The 26,288-nt window shown below is 38.2% G+C and overlaps 1 protein-coding gene across 1 annotated transcript in view; it reads right to left on the minus strand.

Moving 5' to 3' along the window:
* ZDHHC17 (zinc finger DHHC-type palmitoyltransferase 17) overlaps window positions 1-25,692 on the minus strand; it is a 66,039-nt gene extending 40,347 nt beyond the window's left edge. Inside the window, exons 1-3 of the mRNA XM_071423380.1 lie at window positions 25,538-25,692; window positions 9,074-9,177; window positions 198-320 (exon numbers count right to left, since the gene is read on the minus strand). Of these exons, the coding sequence (XP_071279481.1) occupies window positions 198-320; window positions 9,074-9,177; window positions 25,538-25,600 (290 nt within the window). The 5' untranslated portion in view covers window positions 25,601-25,692. The remainder of the gene's footprint in view (window positions 1-197; window positions 321-9,073; window positions 9,178-25,537) is intronic.
* Window positions 25,693-26,288: the final 596 nt, after the last annotated feature.

A 26,288-nucleotide genomic window follows, 5' to 3' on the forward strand; every position in this document is an offset into this window, starting at 1 on the left:
GTAGTTACATGCACACTAGTAAACAGTGGGAAGAAAATGCAATGCTGTATGTCACAGTGGTAGAGATGCATTAATGGACAAGACCTTTGACATACTGTCAAGGAAAAAGGGACATATTAAACACATTAAATTTAAAGACATTCAAATCAACATTTTTAAGGACATCATTAATTTTAAACTTAAAGTCTAATACATACTTCACCAGATCTATTCTGTTGTTGATTGCCGCCCAGTGGAGAAGCGTTACGTTTTCTTTGTCTGGCTGTCGAACATCATAACCAGCTTCCACCAACTCTCTGCATCGTTCATAAATTCCATACCTTGAAAATAAAATAAGATTAGTCAAAATGCTTACCTTAGATTAAAATGCATTCAGCAAACACCATACTTTCGGTCACAATACAAAATCCTCAACAGAAGAGAAATGAAGAAGAAACTTTACTTTCTTTTTCTAAATGATTACAAATACCTTGCAACAAGAAGCTTCCACTGGCAAAAATAACTTTAATCAAATCAAGGTATTACACAAAACTTTTGTCTACAGAAAACTGTACTGCAGAGCAAGGCAAAATATCTACCAGTAGTATACTAAATTAAAGTAACTGTTCACTTTCCAGGGACTCCACTACATTTGCTTCTCCCACTTTGGTTCTCCTTCCTTTCCAGCTCTTGAAGACCAAATGAAACTTAGTTAGCTGATTTGACAGTATCTTCCTAAAATTCAGAAGATAAGATCATCAAGCCAATTACAAACACAAGCAGCTCAAGTTCTCCTCATTCTTCTTCTCAAAACAACAAATACCCATCTTTCTGATACAAGTTAGTATAATTTTCTTTTTAGGGCACTTTGAAATTCTGTACATTAATGCAAAATTTATTCTTCTATTGAAGAGAATAAATATTCTAAATAGAATAGAATATTTATTTATATTTATAAAATAAGTATTCTATAAATAAATAGAACACATCACATTAAATGTGATGTACTGCTTTCTGAAAAAAAATCTGCACATATCTGAAATTTGAAACAAATCAGGAAGCATAAACATCACTTAAGCATTCAATGGAGGAGTAACTCCAACATTAAATAATTTTTGCTTTGATGTATACACTCTTTTACCACCTATTTTCAGGGTCAAAAATGTAATGCAGAAAAGTAAGTAAAGATTACATTTCAAAAATCTGTACATCCCTTAAGGATTGCTCAAGTCTCAATGAGGAGAATGTGGGAATATCTTGAAATCAAGGTCAATGTCTTGTGATATCTAACTTCTGCTAAAACAGAATTTTAACAGCATCTCAAAGTTGGGACTTAAGTTTCTCATATGCTGCTTCTATGTTCTACTTTCTGCAGAACAAACAGCCTTAGAAAAGGCTCCTCTGTTCCACTTGATCAGCTTGCATAACTGATGCAGAGACCTTCCTAGGGTAGTTACCATTCTTACTTTTTCTTTCATGTATTTGAATGTAACCTCAATCTGGACGGTACTCCCATAACGAATGATCAAATTACTCATGCCAACAAAACTCAGGAACACTTTCTAAGCCTATCACAGATTTCAAGCTGAGAAATTAGTTGGACACTATTAAAAAAGTACTAGACATAACAGCCAACTTAGATTGTGTTGTTTTCAATTTCTTAGGAAGCCTGCATGAGAAACTATGAAAAATGTTGGAAATTGTTGTCATACTTATTATCTTTTCAAACATTACAAGAGATCAGCACAAAGACTACTGCATGCAGTATATACCAACTGACAACATGCTGATAAAATGTGGTCCTCCAGACTAAGTAAAAAAGCAGCAGCCATGAACAATTTTAACAAGAAAGCTTTTTTCATTAATGCACTGAGGCAGGTGGAAAGAAGACGTTTGGGTTACGCTGACTTAAAAATATGCAACCAGCTAGACAAGATACACATACTCAGACAAACATAACTGCTAGGAAAATGGTAAGGTTCCAAGTCAATCCAGCCTTGAAGCACACCATCTACCAAATCCTAGTTTAGATCAGTAGCGTGGCCTAATGAGTGCCTGTAACACATCCATACCATTCCTGACTTCTCATGTCAGCTGGAAGGGCCACTGAAATAGGTTAGGACTAAAAAAGGCAGGTCAGGCAAGAACAAGGATTCAAGAGAAAAGAGAAGAGATGGGGGAAAGAAGGACTTCCAAAACCAGACAAAATTCTGATCTTCCCACAGTACAGTATCACGCTGCCATATAACAGTGAAGGCAGCCTGGAAAGTGATTCATACAGAATGGCAATGCAACCATTTGTTGACAAGCACTTCTACTCCAGTCAGCTCTTATGACACTCTTTCCTGCTGGAATGCCTGCTGCCTTCACTTAAACTACAAATTGAAACCATTATGTAAGAAATAATTCACATAAGCCCTGCTATCAGTTTTAACAGTCACCAGCTTAAAAAAATGTATTGTCTAAGGCTGAGTTTAGCTGACTCTCATCCTGCTTAAATAAGCAGTACAAAACAACAAGTAGGAATTTTTAAATAAAATATTCTAAGTTATTGGAAAGATACAAAGAACACAAAGATACAATAACTTTTACTTCATATAAAATGCAAGAGGCAATCACATAAAGCTTTCATGCAAATGGATTAGGATTTTCCCTACACGTACTTGTTTTGAGTGGGATTAAGTTACTCTTCTTCAGAGTGGTTTGTACTTTACTGTGCTGTGTTTTGGATTTGTGAGCAAAGCAGTATTGGTGACACAGGGATGTTTTAGCTATTGCTGAGCAGTGCTTAGACAGGGTCAAGGCTTTTGCTGTTCCTCATGCTGCCCCACCAGTGAGCAGGCTGGGGGTGCACAAGAAGTTGGATGGGGACACGGCAGGGACAGCTAATGCCAATTGACCAAAGAGATAGCCAATACTGCATGGCAGTGTGCTCAGCAATAAAAGCTGAGGGACATAGGAGGGACATCTGGAGTGAAGGTGCTCACCCACCAAAGTAACCATTACATGGGTATGGCTGAACACTCACCTGCCCATGGGAAGCAGCAAATTAATTCCCTTTTTTGCTTTGCTTGTGTGTGCAGCTTTTACTTTATGTATTAAACATTGTTTGCCTTTATCCTTTTGGCCAATTTCTCCACCCCAGCAGAGGCAAGCAAGAAAGCAGTTGAGCAGGGCTCAGCTGCACAGCAGCTAACCACTACATCACTATTGGCCAGCTATGGCAACTGCACATATGCTTTAAGATGAGTGTCCTATCAAGTTGACTACACAACACAACATGAACCTCCTTGAAAGTAACCTTTGACTGCTGCCCAAGTTTTTGTTAGGCCATATTGTCAAGATAGGAAAAACCAAGAAGCCCCCTGACAGTCTTAGGGGAAGGGGGAAGAAGGGTAATTATTCTTTGGCAGTTTTTGTGGGAAGGAGGTTGGAGGGGTTATTTGTCAGTTTATTTAATTAAAAGCAAAACTCCAGTCTTACAGAAAATGTGATGCTACTTTCTGAAGGACTTGGCTTAAGATGCATGAAAACCAAGGAAAGCAGTCACAAGTGACACTGCAGCCTGTAGATGCAGAATGCTGTTGCCAGTTGCCATAGACTGCTCCAATTATGCTACACTGATGTTTACAAGTACCTCCTTCTAGAATTCACCCATACACTGTGGTGAGGCCCAGGGCAAAGAGTGCTGACATGGCCTCAGATACAAGAAGGAATAGTAGGAATGGATTCACTCTTTTGGCATTAGCATCATAGACTTCCCATTCCTCCCACTAGAAGGCAATCTACAAGTCACAGTGCATGGTACTACTTCACCACAAAACAGAACATGAAATTCTGCAATATACCAGAACAGCCTTTACAGGAAAATAAAGCTCTTTCCAAAAGTGACACTGAGAATGAAACATACAGAAATTTTTTCATTTAAGTCAGTTTGTCTGTTTCTAGCAATTTACATTTAGTATCTTGAACACAAAGATGCAGCACACAAGGTATAATTTTTGACTCTTCAATTTATTGTCAGAAGAGGACTTAAGGATCTTGACAGACAAAATCTGCCTGGAAAAAACGTTAGGAATTTACATCCATTTGCTCCTCTTCCTGGAAACAGCAGGCTCTCTACAATTAAATAAAACACTGAATCTGCTGCAGTTATAGTTTCTCCATATCCGTCCCAGAAGTGCACCATTCTTCTCTCACATACAACCTACAGTCTTGTTCCATCAATTTGCTGCAGCTGACTTCACCTTGCCTTCTCCAAAGGTTCATGATGCACTGTTAGGTTAGAAAATGACAAAGTCACCTATTTCAGACACTCAGCATAATCACACTTGCAATGCTGTTATAAAGGGCTCTATGCCCTTCAAGGGTAATGGAGAGTAAGATTGAAATCCTCACAGGAGACCGATACATTAATCCAACAAATATTCAGCATCTGAGTGAATCCTAGAGAGTGATGCTGTAAACATCAATACAGAGCATATTAAAACATATTATTGAGTTTGGCTTGTTCTGAAAGAAACGGGATTAGTCCAGACAAAAATACCATTGTGCAAGCTCCTTTTGCTACCACAGTCTCTAAGCCGTTTCAGTAACTAACCTGTAACATTTTATTTGTCATCTCAGGTTAAAGATATTCTGACCTTAATACCTAGAAAAACAGTACCCTACTGCCTTTTGCATTTTAAATATGTAATCCATTTTCTATTCTTTTGTCTACAAATACACAGACTCTTGGAAATAGACACTGCCAGCTTTGCAGCACAATTAACATTAGATCTGGCCACAATAATAGCAAGGAATCTCTCTACAGTGAGCACATCACCATGCCAACAAAGAGCAGGTAAACCAGGAGCTCACTCCCTCATCTTGCTATCATTGTAACTCAAATCAAAGCTGTTTGAAGTGGAAATGCAATTAACAGAAACACGATCTTTTTTCCTCTTTGGAAATCTCCTTCCCATGAATAATGGTGGTAAATACTTAAAAAGCCTTTAACACATTCTCAAGGTTTTTGTGTTAACAGTAAAACAGTTTTGTTTTCAACAGAAAAGGTTTAATTCAAGAGCTACTTAATAGACCATTAACAGTAATGTTGAAAGACAAAAGAAATTCAGCTCTTAAATACTGTTCCAAAGCCCTAAATTGTCTAGACAGTTGTGGCCATATTACTAATGTGGTTTAAAAAGTCCCACCCTTCTACATGAAAGTCAGGTACATTTCACTTTCAGTAATATAATCAACCTCATGGGCACAAATAACCAGGAATAATGAATGTGTACCTGTGTCACAGTCTGTCCACTCTCTCCTATGACTAGCTGAAAAGAGCCAGGAGTAACTGTTCCTTTGGCCAATCCTTACCAATTTTAATTATTCCATATATACCTTTTTCTAAATCAGTTACCCTATGACTGCTGAGAAATAGTCATGAAAAAAGCATGTATCTGACAATTTTTTTCCTTGGCAAGATTCAACATAATTTATATTTTATACTGCACTATTTCGGAATGCACACAACTTCATTTTGAATGATCTCATTGAATAAACTTAACAGAAAAGTTCATCTTGAGATAATGAAATTATAATACTTGAGCACAAGGAATCAATCTTCCAGATGTCACAAAAGCACTTATTAATACCATTAATGTTTAATACCCATGTTCATAATGGTCATTTAACTTACTTTCAACAAAGCTGGAATTGGATCAAGCTCGCTACAAGCCCAAAGTGTCTATTCACTCTCAAGAGAACAGAGAACACAAAGCGAGGATTAATGTCTCAGATTTTGTTCTCCTAGTGACAGCCCATCACGTGCTTCTCTACATGAGAACTTTGGCTACTTCTCAGTTTCTCAGCTTAAAAGATTTAAAACAAAACAAAGGCAGCAATTTCATCAAGTTAACACAGGATGCTTCCCAAAACATCATATTAAAAAGTTATGACTGCTGCCTTGGATGACAGATGGCTACTGCTGCTAGACCATAGAAATACATGTACCCAACATATCACCGTTAAATTTCACTTTTAAAACACTTGTGACAGTTTTGGGTTTTGGTTTTTTTAAAAAAAGATTCCATTCTCTCCCTGGAGCTCCAGTGAGAACTCTGAATATAAAAGTGGAGCAAAAGCAAAGGCAAGCATGGATGATTTTTTTACTATTCCTCTGAAAACAGTTTTTCAAGTACAGATGAGTGGCCTGCTTCTGCTTTCAGAAACACAGTGGAGACTTTCTGTGAACTAAACAATTTTGCTGTAACCAAATATAAGATGACAAAAAGTTACACACACATTCTAACATCTGCAACATGAAGGGCCTAGACAGTACAACTTTTAAAGCTATCTAGATGCTCTTGGATCGTTTACAACAAAGTCAGTGAAAAGTATTCTTTGTATGAATAGGTACTAAAACCAAACACTACAATTTTTACTCCAGCAAAAGTTTCTGCAAAATAAAAAACAGAGACTGACTCTTTTTGATACAAAATATGCCTAGGGCCCCAGGTCTTTGTTAGAACTTATGAGGAGCATAATGGATAAAAAAATACAAATACCAATAAACTCTTTTCAATGAGCCTAACCACTGCTTTCTATATGAAATCTTAATGGGATTATAACAAGTTATTATATTTGTAGCTCGTACTGTATGAGCATGTTAATTTGTGTCCAGTCTACAGATTAAGATGATAAAGCACTAGAACAGTTCAGTGAGATATGAAGCAACATACAAATACATATGGAATAATGTGAGGAGTTTGCAAGCTCTTGTTTTTCCTTGCTGAGAAACAAAACTGAGCACCGTATTTCACTAACATTGTTTTATTTCTGTGTAATCTAGTGTCAATAAAAACATGTCGAAATAGAATTCTAAACTCAAACAGCATATATGAAATACAGATGAGTTTTACATGTTTTCGTCCCATTTTTCTCACCATCATCTTTAAGATTTAAGGAACAATGCTCTCAATTTTCATGTATGTTGGAACAACAACATAACTAATTATTTTTTTCCAGGAGAAACTGGACTTGGGGGGAAAAAACAAATCCAAACCAAGAGACTGAAAATAATTCTTATTATATTTTGCTACATCTTGCTTGAACTTACTGACCTGCTTGGGGCAAGACTTCTAGGAGGCTGATGATCCTTTTAAAAAAAATGTTGTGGCATCTTTCTTACATTAGCACTGAACTAAAAAGTAAGGAAAAATCAGCAGATACTTTAATCTCAGTGAATATTAATAACTGAGGACACAGGATAGACAATAAGATCACCTTTTTCTACATGGATGTGACAGGTTATGCTTCTATAAATGCAAATAGCTACATCATTTTAGGAGGAAAAGTGTATCTTTTCAAGAACACTGAATTAATATAGCAGCAGCATTATTTATTTTATTCTAAGTCTTATGATATTTGGTGGGTTTATTTTCTACCTGACATTTCAGAGCTATTTCCCTTTATGACAGACATCTTTTATAACATAGCCCTCAAAACCTAGTAAATGCTCAAATAAAGGTGTGCCTGAGAGGACACAGCCTCAAGCTGCACCAGGGAAGTTTAGGCTACATATTGGAAAACAACTATTCACAGAAAGAGTGAAGAAGTACCACAGGGAGGTGGTTGAGTCACCTGGAAGTGTTTAAAAAACACTTGATGAAGCACTCAGTGCCATGGTTTAGCTGATAAGGTAATGTTGGGTCACGGGTTGGACTTGATGATTTCAAAGGTCTTTTCCAACCTGGTTTATTCTGTGATTCTGTGAATTCTCCTTCTAGCCAGGGAAGTGCTGCCTGGATACCACAACTTGATCATGTTGACAGTCCCCCTTCCCTACAATAATAACCATTAGGGCTACAATTTGAAACTGCAGTCCTTGTGAGAGGTCAACTCAGAGCTGTTGATCCCTGTATGAGGAGAGCAGAAAAGAAGTGTAACAACTCAGCTGAAAGCACAGATCAGCCTGAATCTGAGGGTTAAGAAGGACAAAGATATTTTAGGTTTTCAAACATGCAATGAGCAGACAAGAATAGAAGTAGGTAACTTGTGAAACCACTTCTGCTCTCAAACACATTTTCATACTTTTATAAGAAGCAGCTAGTTTGATATTGTGCCAATACTTTAATTTCTAAAAATACCCTAACGTGAGTATTATAGGTTTCAGTCCTACTATTAAGTATTTAGAGCAACAATAGCAGAGTCAGACATCTGTTTCAGGAAGCTAAACTCCTTACAGGTCAAAACAAAAAGTGAAGGAAAGTACATACTTGCTATGCCTAAACTGGGCCTGTGTCACATGCAGAGCTGCAAAGCTGCTTTCAGTTCAGACAGGGTTTTTTTAAGAAAAAAAATGCAAGAAAATCTTCTTTTAAGAAGAAAAAAGGCAAATAGCTCTGCAAGATACATAATGGTTTAAGCATTCAAATTAACAATACAATAATAAAAATCTTACAGAACTATCTCAGCTCATTAAAGAAAAGTGATGGTGGTGATGGTTTCTGTATGGCAAAAAGGAGCAAACTAAAAATATTGTTTTAACAACTTTCTTGTCTTGTAAATTAGTGTCTGCTAAAGGATTGTGGAACAAACAAATTTGTATAATACATCTGCATAAAGAGAGCAATTAAATCTGCACTCAGTTTACTCTTACAGTCCTCCTTCAGTATTAAACTCAGTTTCATAGTAGGACTGAGACTGCAGAATCAGAGATAATAGACTGCAGAATCAGAGATAATGGAAGTTAGACACATTCTTTCTAACCCATAAATCGATCAAACCCTTATGTTTACATATAAATGTTGTCAGCTTAATTATTACCTATGGAAAATAAACATCAGTACCATTCTCTTTTCCAACAATCTGTCCAGCAACCACCTGTATTTACAACTTTCCACAATTCCTCCCATATTTTTTATAAAATGATCCCAAATCTATCAGAACAGCAATATTGTAGAGCTTACTTCTGAAATCTTCCACTACTGGATTTAAAAATACAGTTTGAAAAAAGTTTATCTTCTACTTTACACAAATAAAACAACCTGTTTTACTGTTTTTAACTGATACCGACACAGATGAATCTAACATTCAAAAACAAACTTACTGTGTGGCTTTGACAATGTCCCAAGTGCTGTAATCATCAATGTGGCTTTTCCGTCCAAGAGATTCACTGTATCCATGGTTGTAATGGCTTTGAGGTTTTATTTCCTAAAAAAAGACAAACTTGCTTTTAGAACACCCGAATCAGCAAGTTTTGGAGAAAAAAAAAATTATGAGCAAAACTAAAACCAGTACATTCAATGTATTACAAAGCCACCTATTACAAACAATTCAATGTATTACAAAGCCACCTAAATATAAGAGTGGTACATTTCTACATTTTGGAAAGGAGGCCACCATATCCCCCAGTATACTTTTCAAACACTTTACAGAAAATAAACTTGCAATCACAGGGTTCTGCCAAATCCTACACTTTTTTCCTACTCGTATTTTTACAGAAAGCAAACAAAAACTGGGACCAAATTTCTTTAGGTAGTTTTTGGTTTGGGTTTTTATTTTTTGGTTTACTTTGCTTTTATAAAGGCAACATAACATAAGTAGAAAAGCTATTTGCCATAAATTGATGAAGTCTTACACTGTTACTACAAATAAATGTTGCATTTCAAACAGCAGAGGTTATCTGTGGATGTTTAAGCTGTGGGTCTTGAATGTAAATGGCATGTTCATGATGTGTTCTTCAGCAGATACAGCTTTCTGACTTAATTCTGTTGATGAAGGGCAACACTTCCAGGCTCAGTGCTTCCTTTAGGTGGAATCTATATTCAAACACTATTGATATATCACTAGGACAGAAACACATGGTTTTTCTGTAGACACATGAAAGCTCAGCAAGTTGAAATTGAACAATTAATTTCATATATCTTCTGGACAATTTTGTATGTGTTGCAGATGCTATAGCAAATCACCTCTGTGCATCAGCCATGCTACATTAAAAAAAAGCATAAAAACTGCAACACAGGTGAAAAAAACAAAAAAAAAAAGAAGCAAGTCCTCTACAAGTTCTAAAAATGCATTTCAGCTGATTTCATTAAAATGTATTGTTTACTTTCAGTTTTCCCCAACATATACTTCCGTAGAAGAATTTTTATCTTTCATCTATATCTGAGAAAACTTTTAAACACCTTATGAAAGGTGTTTAATTAAAACAGTTCCAACTTCCACTTAGTCACTGAAATGAGCAATCAACTTGTTCATTATTATACTATACAGATTTAAAATGGTTTTTAAAACACAAAGACAATAGAGTCAAGACAATGATATGTAGTGCATCTAACCTTAACAAGGATTCATAGTCACGAATCTCCACTACTACCTCTCCCTAAAGATGCATGTTGCCCTGTTAGCTCAACTGACTAAGAGATGTCTTACAGCAAGGGAGAGTTCCAATTGCCAGTAGGAACAGGCCTTCCTATTTCTCATATTCTCTCAGCTGGGCAGTAATTTCTGCAAAAGGAGATGTTGGGCACAATGAGAAACAACTTCATACTGTGCCCAGTTGTGGCTAGAGAACCAAAGTGCTTTCTTGCTTCCTGGGGCATTACCCAGCTCTCCATTGAATGGATGGTATCTTAAGTGAACTGCCCTCTAACCCACAGATGTTACTCATCTTGGCTGCTATTTTAAAATATCTATTTCTACTCTAAAATTATTACATACATTATCTCTTTTAGTGAGGCTAGAAAAAAATTAAGTCTGAAACCCACATTTTAATTATTTCTAGATTTCAATATGCTGAAGTACCACTTAGGCAGAAGTCTAAAAACTTTGGATATCGGTTATAACTTCAGAGTAAACTATCAAGAAATTAGTCTAGTTGCAAACATGAAAACTCTCAATATTTATGTAAAAACTGAGTCACTTCAGTTGAGCATGTTTGTATTCATTACATACACTATGCCTATTCCAGACAGAAGGAAAACAAATCCAAGTAAGAATTTCTAATGTATTGAGTATATTTTGTTGCCTTAATATAGTAATTTATAGTTAGAAAAATTATGAATATTTATACACTAAAAAAATCTTTCAAGAATTTGAAGCTTTTAGAACTTTAAAAACCACAGCACAGTTAACACTGATGACTAGTGCAGTAAGTCTTCATTTTTAAAATAAAACTTATTCTTAGATATGACTTTTCTTCAAAAAACCAAATTTTTCCATTTCACACAGTACCTAAGTGATCAGCAGATTATATCTTTTTGTTTGACCACAATATTATTCTGCAGCATTTAATTTTTCTTTCCTAGTGTGAAAAATTACCTAGATGAACCAAATAAGCATTGCCAGCTCAGCAGGAAGGTTACTTTGTTGCCATCTCTACAGGAGAGACAACCTAAAAATGTAACAGGGCATCTGCTGTCATCCAAATCTTACGTTGCAACAAATCCTCTTACAATTCAGAAACATAGCTTTGCTTTGTATCTGAAAAAGGCAACAGCTTAACCAAACCTTTTTTTTCCCCAGCTACTAGATAAGCCAGAGATAAGACAATTCATCAAGAGAGCTGAGTTCATATCTTACATTTAGGAATAGTTGAAACAATTCCTTAATCCCCAAAGTTTTATGAACATCACTTCCTCCAAAATCATACCTTGGAGTTTTCTATATTACAGCATAAACTGTGGGAAAAAGGATCATTTTAGAGAAGAATATGCAAACACTGACAACTTTGGAAGTAAATCTTTAACAGTAAATTACAGCAAAGCACATAAAATCTGAACACTCAGCCAATATAGTCAATTCTCTGCAGCCTGGACACAGATTCCCAATCTTAGACTTGAAATTTATTACTCATTATTATCTATGCAACTTGACAGTTGCATGCTGGCTCACAGTAGCATGCTGGCTACTTCAAGTGCCATTCTGGGGGTTAACTCTTACCTGGCACTATGAGTGCCTAGTTGATGACTGTAACCTGCACAGTAACCTCTGGGTTCCTGAGTCAAAAAGCTATCAGGAATCAGGAGAAAAGAAAACCTGGATTTTATGAATTACAGTAATCCTTGATTCACCTGGTGATGGGTCATTTGGACCAAGGCAATGCAAATAATGCTGTTACACACTATGCTGGGCTGACAAGGCAAAAATGAAAGAAGCAAGGTAGCAGCTAGGAACTGAAAACAATTGTTTGAGGGCTCTGAAATTTCTGTGCAGTGCTAGGACACCAGAATATAAATGCAGAAAAGTAGATTTTCCTAATTATTCTAGAAAGAATGTTTTAGAAAGAAATAACTAAAGACTAAGAGAATGCAACATAGGCTTACGCCACTAACTGGGCAAGTTACCAAAAATAGGAAAACAACTGACAGCCTGAAGTAGGAGACCTTTAGAAGACCTGCAGTGAGTGAATGCAAACCAGCTATCTGCTCAAGGGGCCACATTCCCCATTTCACAACGTTTAGCACAGCAATTCAAAAGACTGCCATTCAAAAAACCTGCCATATTAAACACAATCTCTTTTCACATGCATTACTACCACGATGTTTTCAGCAGACACTGCCATAACACAGCCAGGCACCTCTCTAACTGGATGGCAGGCTGCCTGAACAAAGCTCCCTGTGCCCAGGCATCACACAGCCTGCTCAGCCCCAGCAGGACCAACTGCAGTGGTGCTACATTGGGGGGAGTTTGCCCAGCGTGCATTTTGCATCAGCAGCTGAACTAGAAAGAAATCACACCTAAGACATTTACACAGTATCTCTTTTCAGAGTTAACAAATAATAATAATAACACACAAAATAGAGATTGCTTCCTCCAACTTGCTGGACAGAAGAGAACGCTCAACTTTTAAATTCTACCATGATCTAGATTGCCTGCCTCCCATTATTAGAGGAACAGAAATAAGCATAAAAAACTGAAAAATTATGAGTGTAGACTTGTAAGTTCCCACTTAAAAGAATGAATCTCCCCTAAATTCATACACCCTCACACAAATTTTAGGAATACACTTTAAATTCTTGAAACTACTAAGACTATTTTAAACATATGATATGACAGATTGATAATAAAGTAGCAACATAACATTTTGAGCCTAGAGTATAAACTGCATTCACAAATGGCTTCAACAACATTTCCTAAGTGTTAAAATATTTTCCCTTTTTTGATGAAAATATTTATTCCAGGAAAATTTAATTTTTCAATGATGATCCACTGTTAAAAAAACCTCAAGAGCCAGTTAAAAGACAGAAAGCTAATTGAAAGCCAAGTGTACTTGTCTTTTGCTATTTTGATCTTTTGTGACAATGGTTCTTCTTCCCCAGCTGAGTCATGAAAACCTGTAAGAGGGTAGAGCAGAGACCTGATGTCAATGATTTAAAATAGGCAAATTGCAAACACTAGATTTCTGGTTGTTCCATTCTGTTTCAAGGAGCCATTTTCAAGCAGGACTCAGTCAAAATTGTTACCTTTGCTAAAAGAGAAAGGTCATTTCTCTGCCCACTCTTTGCTCTTGGTTCCATGCTCCTGCTGCCTAACTCAAGCTAACTTTGGTACTTGGAGCTGTGGTCACACCACACCCACTCCTCTCATGACAGGGAAGGGGCAGGGGGGATCAACACGAAACAGAAAAAAACCTCAACCTTTTAGTAGGACAGAGAGCTGAATCTGTCCTGTGAAAACACAGAGCCACTGACAGAGGGAAAGCAAGCCCACAGAAGGTAGCAGGAATACTTCTGCACCTGCTAATTGTTAATTTGACTAAGTAATCATGGACAACTTACTTCAGTTTTAAATAACCAAAAAAATCGGGCTGACAGGTTGAAAAAATTATTCTGCTTAGAAATTGCTAGAGTTGTCTGGTGTGGAAGGTTGCAAGAAAGACAAATTTCACTCATCTGCAAGAATGATATTTGGTTCTTCCATTCCTACCAAGGATCATTTCTAGATGAGCTTCCCACATCAGTGACTATCCTTTGACAAGGCCCTAATCACTCATGTGCATCTGTGACAATTTTGTCATTATTCATTAGTCACAAAATGTGCAGACTGCTTGCACAGATGCACAAGTAACACAATGTAAAAAAAAAAAAAAACCTCAAAAGAGAATAATGCTTTAAAAACAACGACAAAAAAAGACATGATTTGGTAAAAAAAGAAACAACAGAAAAAAAGAAAACCTCCTCTAGAAAACAGGACCAGTAAGATGGGGAAAGAGAAGATAATGCAAAATATGAAATATAACTCCAAAGGCAAAAGTATGAAGCACAAGGGAGAGGAGGGGGAAAAGTGTTTATTCTTGGAAGCTCTGCTAATTTCAGCATTCCCAATCAGTCCTCCTCCTAACCAAATTCATAAGTAAAGTTACACTAATTTCCCCTCAATACTCAAAGTTCTTAATAGTTTCCAATAAAAAAGCCTAAATGAAACAAGCTTAAGAAGGATTTTGAGAGTAGTATTTACAAAAAAAAAAAAAAAAAAAAGAAAGTTATGCATGAAAGAATAAGATGACCGAGGCTGAATTATTCTGAGATAGCAATTTCATAATTCACAATTATACGTAGCAGGCGGATATGAATAGGTCAATGTGCCTGCTTGGACATAAGGAAGGGAGGAAAGAACTGCTGCTTACAGCTGCCACACATGGCTCTGGCAGCACTAACAGATGGCTAGCACTGCTTTTCCTTTAACGTTATGCAATGTTGCTGCAAGGAAGAGATACCATGATCAAAATCAGACACTCAAATTCTGAATGGGGACCAAGATCATTGAGACTAAAAGAGAAAATACTAACAGGTTTCAAAATATTAACTTAGAAATAGAAGTATTACCTTCCATAAAATATTGCATACTATTACATCTGTTTCTTAATAGAAACAAAATAAATTTCTTCTTTAATTGATGACTACACTATTTTCATATCTGGCTGTAGTCAGAGAATCATAATCAAATTGGAAGTGACTGCAAGTGTTTCAGGGAAGCTAAATAATAACCCTCATGTATGTGTGTTACATTTAGCAGGGACTACTGGAGGATAGCGCCTTCCCCCATATCTGTGTGTTCCATTTCCCTGTACTTCATTTACTACAGTCTAGTGGTTTATAGTTTTCTCTCCCAGTTTTCCTCCTGCTTTTAAAAAGGTGCAAGAATCTATACAGACAAATTTATATACAGTTATTTGCATATTATAAACACCCACATTCATTTATATACACAAAGACTAGTCACTCATGAACTAACATTAATAGAAAAATGCTCCCAAAATAAACAAGCAAATTGATCAAACACAAATAACAAAAAAGAGACACTGATGGTATTTTAGTATTTGTAATGAAAGATCCTTTTCTAAAGATCCTCTTCCTTCCCCACCCCTTTAGCTAACTCTGCAACTCATGAAGTTCCAGAAACAGAGGCTAAAATTTGTTAGAATTATAGAAATCACAATGAATCACAACCACGGGCTTAAGAAGAGCAGCTTTTTCTTCTCTCAAAATCAGTTTCTCCCAACGTTTACTACTGCAACAGTTATCTAACTGTTGACTGTCATCCAGTGAGAACAGTCTGATCCTTCTCATATTCACACAAACACCTAGCTCAGAAAGTTAAGATTTCTCTAGGGCTATGTTGGTTCATAACTTTGAGGAACGAGAATGTTCATCAGCTATGAGCTGTTAGATTGTCTGGACCAGGATGATTCATACACACCTTCAGTTTAGCTAATCCGTGCTAGAAAATTTCAACCTAAACCAGACTACTTTCTCCATGGGAAAAAAATGCCATACACTTGTTTTATTAACTGATCAAATTATGCATTTTAAAAAATAGTTCAGTGTTTGGCTTGCAAATATATACCATCAGACTTGCCTTACTTTGATCCTTAACCATTAACATTAGGATTCTCCCTGCCCCTATTAGAGCACTGAATTACACAAAATGAGTATGACATGATAAAATAACCTTCCATTCAATGGTATTTCTGTTACTTTTTTCCATTACTTTGTACATTTTACTGCATTTTGTGAAGTCTGTTAACTTACTTCCTATAATTTTGGTCTAATTGCACAGTTTCTTGACTAAAGGAAAAGATGCATTTATGAAAATCCCTAGAGAAGCTAATTATAGAATACATAAACAATGAAAATAAATCTTTGCCTAATACTCAATCTTTTTTTTAATCAATATACAGTTTAAGAAGACAATGTTTCTTTAAAAAGTGGAGAAATAGATTGATAAAAGCCTCACCTCAAACACCATAAAGCAGTCCTTTTGCTGCTACAGATTTCCACCCACATGCAAGTCAGGCATCACACAGAGACCATAATCCTGCATACTCTCCAACACAGATCTAATTTTTTACATAACGAGTTAGAGATGCTCAACTAGAGCCCTTAATCCAACCACTCTATGCAGAGGTCAGAGCTCATGTGATTTAAAGCACAGCTATAATGTTAAGTTTTGTTTCTTCAAACCAAGCACCCATAACCAGTCAACTGTTTTCTAATATTTTCCTTGAAGATGCTCCTAAATTGAACAGTGTTATACTTTAGGAAGCCATAGCTTCACAAGTAAGCTTTTCAAGAGGCTTTGTATTTGCACACAAAGCAAGCACTATTTAAAAGAGTTACATTTATCAGCATTTGTAATGGTTAAAGAGCTTAAAAACTTAAAATGATATGGTGTAAAGCTCACTATAAAGCTTTTGTTTAGTCAGCAACTTACATTAACATGTACATTTATCTTTTTGGCTTTCTTTTCAAGGAGTGTTGCATTATGTTCTTAGCCAAAAATCTCAGGACTTTGGCAAAAATGAAACTATGCTTTTTCCAAGTGATTTACACAGGTCTAGGTCTCACAGAAGCTTACAGAGCCATTGACCTAAACAAGAAAATCTCTGAAAGACCAAGATTTAAGAGTCAGTCATTAAATTAGTGTAAAACCATTTACATATTTCACTCTTTTAAAGTGCTAAACTTCAAAAATGCACCCAAGATGTGTCTAGCCCAACACTGATACTCAGTTACTTGGAGAAAAAAGTCCTCCTTTTCAAATTCACAGAAAAGGATATTCTTAAAAGTCTTTTTCAAAGGTAAATGTTTTTTCCCATCAAGAATTAGATCACCTGCAAGTGCACACAACAGAATGAGCACTCAGCCTAGCTACAGATGCCCTTTTCTCTGTGGCAGATACAGAGAAAAAAGTTAGTACAAGTTGTGCTCAACCCTTACAAAAAATTTCAATTCACCCTTCCCATCTCAACTTTCTAGCAGTCCATGGAACCTCTCATCAACAGCCAGTGGAGCAAACTCCTATTCCCACTTATAATAAATAGAGGCTGGTTAACCCACCACAACTAGGAACTGCATGAAAGGTGTTTCAAGTCATGCTAACAGACAATCTTCTGCAGCAAATGAGACAGCTCAGTGAATCCATGGTCTAACACTGCAGAAGGGTCCTGTTCTCTCCAACTCCTCACTTTCCAAACCAGGACTGACAGCTCACCATCTACCTTTTGTCAGTGCTTTAGTGCACTTGACCCTTCCATGAGTAGGCTTAGTGAACTGGCAGAAAGTTATTCACAGCAGTTTTTTTACTGGATGCATTTTCCACTGATTTACTTCTCTGAACTGACTCATCCTGGGACCAGAGAAGCATCACTGGCATATGAGTGCACCTGGAAGCACCTAAATCACAATCAGCTTAAGACAAGCTAAAAGTGATCTGCAATCAGGCAGGTGATCACACTCCTGGTCCTGGCTGCACCTTCTCCAATACCTCTTACCCATTCTCACAACAGCACAGCAAAGGTGTCAGACCAGGCCACAGACCCACCAAGCAAGTGCCACCCCAAGTCACCTACTGGCCACACAATTGCAAGAGCTCACCCCAAGAAGGGGGAGGAGCTGTGTCGGTGCTCCACCATGGCTTGAGACCAGCTTAATCATAAAATCTTGCATCCTTCAGAGCCAGCAATGCAAGTGTTCTCAGAGTATGCTCTGATGTCCTCCCTCTCTTGCTACTGCACTCCCTCCTTCTTGAGTCATCTTCTCCTGATCTTGAGCAGCTTTCCAAGCTCTGACCATGGCATTCCCACTACCCTCCACTTTTGGAACCTCCTCCCTCATAGAGAGAATCAAGGAAACACTTCTACATACCTCAAGGCATCCTGCAAGTGTAGGAAGAAATTACTAGATCTTCAAATTGCACAATTGTAGTCTAATGATACACTACATACTGGATGTGACAGGCCCAAAGCTTCAATTCAGCCAGACTCCCTCTGACTTGACAAAAAGCTTTCTACTTTGCTTCACAATCTCATTTGTAATATACCCCAGTGTTTATCTCAACTACAAGGATACCATAAAAGTCAAAACTTTATCTCATACTGTCTTTGAAAAGCCACAGAGGACAGTGTGCATGCTGAAATATCACTTACTGAGGCTGCTCCTACCTAAACATGTCAGTACCAATGGCAACATTGTTCAGTTTTCAAGCAAACAGCAAACAAACATTTTCCTCCTTAATTCTGTAAATTTTCTTCCACATTCATAAAGTCTTATTACTTCCCTAAGCAAACAGGCAAACACAGTGAAACAAGCACTGTTGAAAGACTAATCTCCTGTGAAATCTGAGAGAAATAAGGCCTGTGCTTAATGAGTAAAGGCAAACTGAATCAACACAAATTTGGATCAAACCAGACATTTCTCTCTTATGCATTAAGAGGGCCTGTCTCAAAACAAATTTTTAACTTTAAAATCAATTACTGCCCAAATCAGAAGATACACAGAAGAAAAATTTTAAATGGTTGAAAACTAGTTTAAGTGTTTTACCCAATGCCCAAGAAGCCACAATTTTACCATTGAGAAAAAGACGAGAGTGGTGAAAAACTGCACTATTTAAAAAGGCCACCGTAACAAAAAAACTGTAAAAAAAATCTTGTAAGAATTGTAAGTGAAGCATTGGCAATGATGATGACAAATTAGAAAAATATGAAAAAACAAAATGCTAGCAAAAGGATACAATACCTCCCTATCCCTAGAAGGGCAAGCACTATCCTAGCAATAAAAGAAATTAACAAAAGTTGCCAAGATTACAAAGTAAGAATAATAGAACTGCCAATAAAAACACAAACCCACAAAATTTGAAAATGTTTGGTAAGTGCAGAACAAAAAGAAAATTTAAATTGCCCCAATAAAATGCTTTCTATAGAACAGTAACTATTAAACTTCTGTAAATTACAGGTTGTTTGGTTCAACCATATAGTCCAAAAGATGTGAATATTGCTATTCATTATGTCAGAAGAAACTTCTGCAGTCTGGATACAAAATGACATGGGTTATAAACAGCTACCATTTTAAGTTATTGCTGGCTTTTCTAGATTTTGATATAAAACTGACAAAAGGGCAAATACTAATATAACAGACTACAAAGACTAGTACCATGGCTTCACAGGAAACTAAACTTGTCACTTGATTTTGATAAATTAGTAGCAATGGTCAAACACAGTTAATGTCCAAAATGTTTGGGTTAGTAGTGTCTGATATTTTGATTAAGAAATTAGAACACAATGAAAGTTAATGTGGTCTATCTTGCATGTATAAAAGCTACAGGTGAGCAAGCTTTATTCTTATGATTTGCTTTGTGACCATTATACCTACACTCCTTGTTAAGGAATATGCTCCAAAAAAAACTCATTCTGGTTATTTCAGTAGCTCCAATTTTTTAACTCCCAGAGAAGTGTCCATGTGAAAATACTAAGCATCCTCCAGAGGCTGTACCGTGACCCACCCTATTTCATCACTGCAACCCAGAAGTAAACAACAGTTAGAGATAATTCTTACTGGGAGGGAAGGGTGGGGAGTGTGTGGAGAGAGAAAAGGGGGAACAAGTAATACTCTCTTTCTGATACAACTTAGGGAATGTTGGGACAGGACAAAATTAGGGTTTTTTAAATATCAACAAAAGCCAAGTCCTATCTAAAATAAGGACCTATCCTAGAAACTACCTCAAAGGGTTGGTCATTATCTGAGTACAAGTTTCCAGTGTGACACAGTTCCCAACAAGACCAGTACAAATATATCTGTGGGGAATGATGAGCAGGAATCATAGGATGGCCTTGGTTGGAAGGAACCTTGAAGCCCATCGAGCTCAACCCCTCTGCCATGAGCAAAGACACCTGCCACAAGAGCTCAGACCCCTTCCAGCCTGGCCTTGAAAACTTCCAGGGATGGGTCATCCAGAGGGTGTTTGCTGCCAGAGCCAGAATAGTGCACTGCTCCCAAGTTCCTGCAACAGCCACTGCACTGCCAGCAAAGCCATCAAAACACTGAAAGCACAAATGAACACAAGAGACTCAAAAGGGTCAGGAGGACTGCAGACCATAACAGTAGTGTAGGGATCTGATAATCATCAGCATATTAAATAGATACAGACAGACCTATATTTGGATAGGTATCTTGCAAGATGTAATGAACAGAAATAAATTAAATTCAGGCTAGAAACATGTTTAAGTCTTAAACAGACTAATTAAATTTGAGGGCAACTTTCCCATTTATGCAATATGACCTATTAACATAGGATTTTATTTCCTTTTTTACTTTATAATTAGCACTCTGGCAATAAAAAGAATTAGTTAAAAAACCTTCAGCCTGTGATATAAGGTTGGATTAGATCTGCAGTCCTCTCCATACTCAGCCTCTGGAGCTACCCAAGATACACCAAGCAAGGCTCAACCTTCAGTATGAAACATGCTAATTTGTCTGAGACTTCACAGATCTGCTGTCCTTTCTAAGCAGTATAATAAGTGATACCCGATCTTTAAATGAGCTCACAAATGCAAGACTGGTCTCTGGAGTGATCCTGACTAAACAACACAGTAGGTTCTGGATCTGTACGGGACAATTAAGAACAATCTGCACTCCAGGACAACCCCAACAATATCTACAGAACTCCACAGAGAATAGAGCTGGATGGTAAAGTCAGGCCTTTCACTGAAATTTTGAACAGAAAAAATTAAAGCAAAATTTACAGTAGGTTTACTTGTTTTCTTCAAATCACCAAGAAGGAATAGAAGTATATATGCTTCTAACTTCCTTGGTAGTTACAAACTGAACCACAAGGAGAGAAACAAAGATAAGAATGATGGCTTCCATCTGGAAAAATTCCTGTCAAACAGAGGCTATAACTGTTAAAATTGCTTTTCAACTTTGCATGAAGATTGTTCTTGGACAAGATTTTTTTTAATGCCAAGAGGAATCTGTAATAAACAATAACTTCCATCTTTCTCAAATTTATCCACCACCACCTGATAGTGGTAAATACACTACACTGACGTAGCAAACCAGATCTTCTTCCCAGTAATAGCTCTTACCATTTAGGAAGAGATGCAGCTCTCAACAGCTGCAATATCTTTGGCAGTTAGGGCCATACTAGACACGTATCTAAAATATTTTTCAAATACAAAGGAGCATTACAAGCAAAATCCATTTTCTAAGATTCTTCTCCCTCCCACCCCTTGAATTTAGAATAAAACATCCAAACCTATCATCACCTACCACAGAAGAGTTAGGAATTCACTCTTCTTTAGAAGATCCAAGGAATTTAAAGTTAGTCTGTTGGCCAATAAAAATAATTAAATCAGAGGACAACAAACATGATCAGCATGAACAACATTCCCATAGCAGGGCTACACTGTATAAAAGGAAGCAGAGCTTGCTATTCTGTCGCCAGAAACCTAAACACTGGGAGAAGGAAACAAACCAGCAGGGAGGGAGTCCTTAGCCCAGTGTTAGCCTGCCATGGCAGGGTGCTCTGCATCCCTTCTAATGGAGCTACCATATCACACTGCAGGTCAACCACCACCATGGTCATCTGAGACCTACACCCATGGGGCTCCCTTTGGTCGACCATGCACTTCCCAGTCCTGCTGAGAATTCCTAAGAATTCATGTATATGAATCAGAGTCACTCCAACACAGTCTACACTCGTCTACATTCATATATTTGACACACCACTCAGTTATCCATTTGTGGAATTAAAAAACTTACATCTGGTCTATAGAAAGATCCCTGAACTCCAGCTGAAAGCATCAACAGCTGGATAATCCACTACTGCCCTCCTTCCTTCACTACAATGATTACTCACCCTCCACATTTACCACTTGTGCTTTTCAATTTGACCCCATTCAACTTCACTTTCCAGTCACTGGATCTTGTTAAGCATAAACTGAATAAAACACTGGATTTCAGTAAGAAAATTTTCACAAAGGGGAAAAAAAGATACCACTCACTTTTTCAGATAATGTGAACAGGGCTTTTGCAGACCTTTTACCTCCCGTAAGGCATTATTAAAATAATTTTTAATTCTTTCCCATACTCTTCACTATTTAATATTTTTTAAAGACAAAACTTCATCATGAGCATTGCCACATGTTCAGCCAAAAATCATCTCCTTGTTCTTATACATTTTTAAACAAAGCATTATACTGAGAACTTCTGCTGAACTGCTTGTTCATATTTGTATCCTATCAGTCAATAACTTTTGGGATACAATCCCATGCATATGCTTCTTACCTTCAGTGCACTACTTTGCATATAGCTGCTCTAAGGTGTGCCTTGCTAATATTTTAGCATAATTTCACATGAATTCTAGATGGTTTTCTACAGTTCCATCCTCCCTGCTTCCCACCCATCCATCTTGTTTGTCTGCAAAATTTATTATTGACAATTTTGATATTGCGTCCAAATCATTAAAGAAAAAAATCCGAGTCTAGTAGACTAACTCCTTCAAGACTTTTAGGAACAATGAAATTCAGGAATAATCCTAACTGATCCAAGATGGATCAGTTAGCCAACAGTTCTCCAAGCATTTATCACATACTATAAGATCCTCCTACAAGTATCACATTTGCAATCAATATTATTTGTTGTACTTCACCACTAAAATTATCTTCAGAAGTTTTGTTGTCCCACTGGCAATCTTACAGCTAGAAAGATGGGATCTACCCTGTCACACTAGACTGAACTTGTCATAAAGCAGAATAAATATCATTGGAAAGAAGAGTCTATTACTTAGGTTCAGCTTGCATTCATGAGGGAGGCAGCGAGGGAGGCCCAAGCACTCAGCATGGTACCACACAAACCCCCTCAAAAGCACTCCTGCCATAAATTTCCTAAAGCATTCACATTTCCATTCATTTCTACCTCTTCTTACCAAAATTACCAAATCACTTTAAACTGAGTCTTTCACAAATAAATAAACAGATCTCCCAGCATGACAGTATTTAAGTAATTTTCACTATTCCTTCAAAGCTCTTTCCTACAACACTAATATTGTATTCATAGTATTTCATGGCAAAATTCAAAGCCTTAGAGCCCAGATAAAAACAAACACATCCCTTCAAAAAAAACCCAACAAACAAGCAAAAAACCTGCAAAAACTTCAAACAATTTGAAAGTAATCCAAATTAGTCAATACAAAAAGACAGTAAGAAGCAAAAGCCTCATTAAAAAAGGCATACAAAAATACCTGGATACCAAAAAAAACAACAGCATGGAGCAAAAAAAAAAAAAAAGAATGGTTAAGATTTTGACAGTCCTATAAAAAGCATCGGTTTTAAATGTACACAAATGTTGAAACTGATTATATGCTCTAACGTCATTACTTACATAAGGACATGGTGCTATTTTCTTAAAAAGTGGAAATCACCATGTATTAGGGCCCCTGACCTTCAGAAACGACTGAACACAGATGCAGTGCATTGTTCAGTGGGCAGGTCTGTGCCAGTACAGCTCCGCTATGGCACACAATCCCTAAGTTTTTAAAAGAGCATCTCTGGAGGCTCTTTTAACAGCCAGACACTGATGTGTCAGCACCAACATGAAAAACATCCTTCTCTTTTAAAGTTTATCTGTACAAAGACTTTAGGGAATAAAGAAACACTCACTGAAATCCATGTAGACACTATCTTGTGAGTAAGATCTAGTCAAAACCTCAGCATTTCTGGAAATATCGAATAAAACTCCCTCCAAACTAGTGAGGTTGATTGCATATTAAAAGATTCCAGTTTATATTACAGCACACAATATATATTAACTTCCGTTCCCATCTTTTGGGCAGACGTTCAACTTTATGCATCAAAGGAACAGTATAAAATTCTACCAGATGAACTAGCTAGACTACAAATTTAAATTGAGATATTTTCGTTTGCTATACAGTAAGTACTCCAAGTTAACAAACACTAGTCTTCAATCTTTATAACACAATGAATTTCTGACAAGCTGTAAACGTTTTTTATTCCACTTTCCAATCTTAGATTGCCTATTTAAAGTTTCCACAAGTTAAGAACACTTCCTTTCAAAGAACATCAATATCCTGCAGTCTGGATCACTACTGAAAAGTTGTGTCACTTCTGAAAATCATCAGACATCGCTACCGAGGGTACTGCATTTAATCTGACTCCAGTTAGGCTGCAAAAACGTGTAGCAACAGTCTACACGCATCCCTTAAAATAAATCCCCAAAAAACAAATTAACAAACCAAAACTACAAAAAAACCCCAACCGACAACAAAAAACTCGAGACATTCACTTGGGGTTTATTGATAGCTAATTACCTTTCAGAACAGACTGGTCTATTCGAAAGTCATGAGCATAGTTTAGAGAGGTAGAGCAGGTAAGGTACCATGTACAGAGGCCTATATAGCCTCTTCAGTCATCAAATAAACTAACAGTCTTTTAAGATACTGTTTAAGGAAAAGATACCATCTGTTTGGCAAAAACTGGAGCCTGACATATGCACTTATCTGTTCTGTAGGCTGAAAAATCAATTCTTACAGTCCTTAACGTATCAGGTGACAAGTCCAAATGTAAAAGCTTTTCTAAACTATTTAAAATACCTTTCAAAACAATCATGCTAGTCCTCAAGAATACACACATGCTGCTGACAAAGGTGGGCGGCACAAAAGAAGGATAAAAGAAAACGGCATAAAACGACCTCTACATGTTACCTGTAAACATTCCTCCCACCGTCAACACACTGGAAAAAACCAGACCGCTTGCTCTCTAGATAAGCCCACGCCACACAGGGAGCGCTGGGCTGGATGGGGCCAGCCCCGACCTGCGGGTGAGCTGCAGACCAGTGCCATCAAACCCAAGGGAAACGCTAATTCCTGCGAGCCGCTTTCCCCCGGGCAGCCGGGCCGGGGCGGGCTCCGAGCGCTGCCGCTCGGGCCGGTGCGGCGGCACCACCCGGGGCGCCTCTGCCCCCGCCGCTGCTTCCCCCCGGCTCGGGGGCGGCCGGGACTGCCGGCGGCGGACCTTGCACCGCTCCCCGCCATCCGCACCCGCCTCCCCGCCCGGCCTGGCCCGGCCCGGTCCTGCCCACCCAGGCCCGCCACCGCCGCCGCCGCGCACACCCAGGCCGGCGGCGGGGGGCGGCGGCGCCGCACCTCCCGCCCTCCGTGCACCCCGCCCGCCCGCCCGCCGAGCCCCGCTCCCCCCCGCCCCACGGCGGGACGCCGTCCCGGCCGCGCCCCGAGCCCCGCTCCCGCGCCCCGCTCCGTGCGGGCGGGCCGCTCGCACCTCCGGGTGCAGGATGGGGACGCAGCCCGCCTCCTTCTCGTACTCCTCCAGCGGCGCCGCCATCTTCCTGCCAGCCCCGCGCCCGCTGCATGCCGGGTAGTGCGCGTGCCCGCCGCGCCCCCGCGCGCCGCCGCTTCCTCTGGCGGCCCGGGCGGGAGGGACGGAGCGGTGTGAGGCGCCCGAGGGTGCGGGTTAGCTACGGGTGTACACACACACACACACACACACACACACACACACCCAAATATATATATATATATATGCGTCGTGTGTGGTGTACATATACCTACACACACTGTGTGTTGTGTATGGTGTATATATATATACACACACACAGCGTGTGTCGTGTGTGGTGTACATATACACACACACAGCGTGTGTCATGTGTGGTGTACAAATATACACACACATCGTGTGTCATGTATGATGTACATATACACATACACACACACAGCATGTGTCATGTGGTGTACATATATACACACATACAGTGTGTGTCGTGTATGGTGTACGTATATACACACACAGCGTGTGTCATGTGTGGTGTACATGTACAAGCACATACAGTGTGTGTCATGTGTGGTGTACAAATATACACACACATCGTGTGTCATGTATGATGTACATATACACATACACACACACAGCATGTGTCATGTGGTGTACATATATACACACATACAGTGTGTGTTGTGTATGGTGTACATATATACACACACAGCGTGTGTCATGTACCTGGGTGGGTGTGTGG

The sequence above is a fragment of the Agelaius tricolor genome, unplaced genomic scaffold (genome assembly GCF_023055355.1).
Source record: "Agelaius tricolor isolate 1412-34295 unplaced genomic scaffold, bAgeTri1.0.p SCAF_3, whole genome shotgun sequence".
NCBI lineage: Eukaryota > Metazoa > Chordata > Aves > Passeriformes > Icteridae > Agelaius > Agelaius tricolor.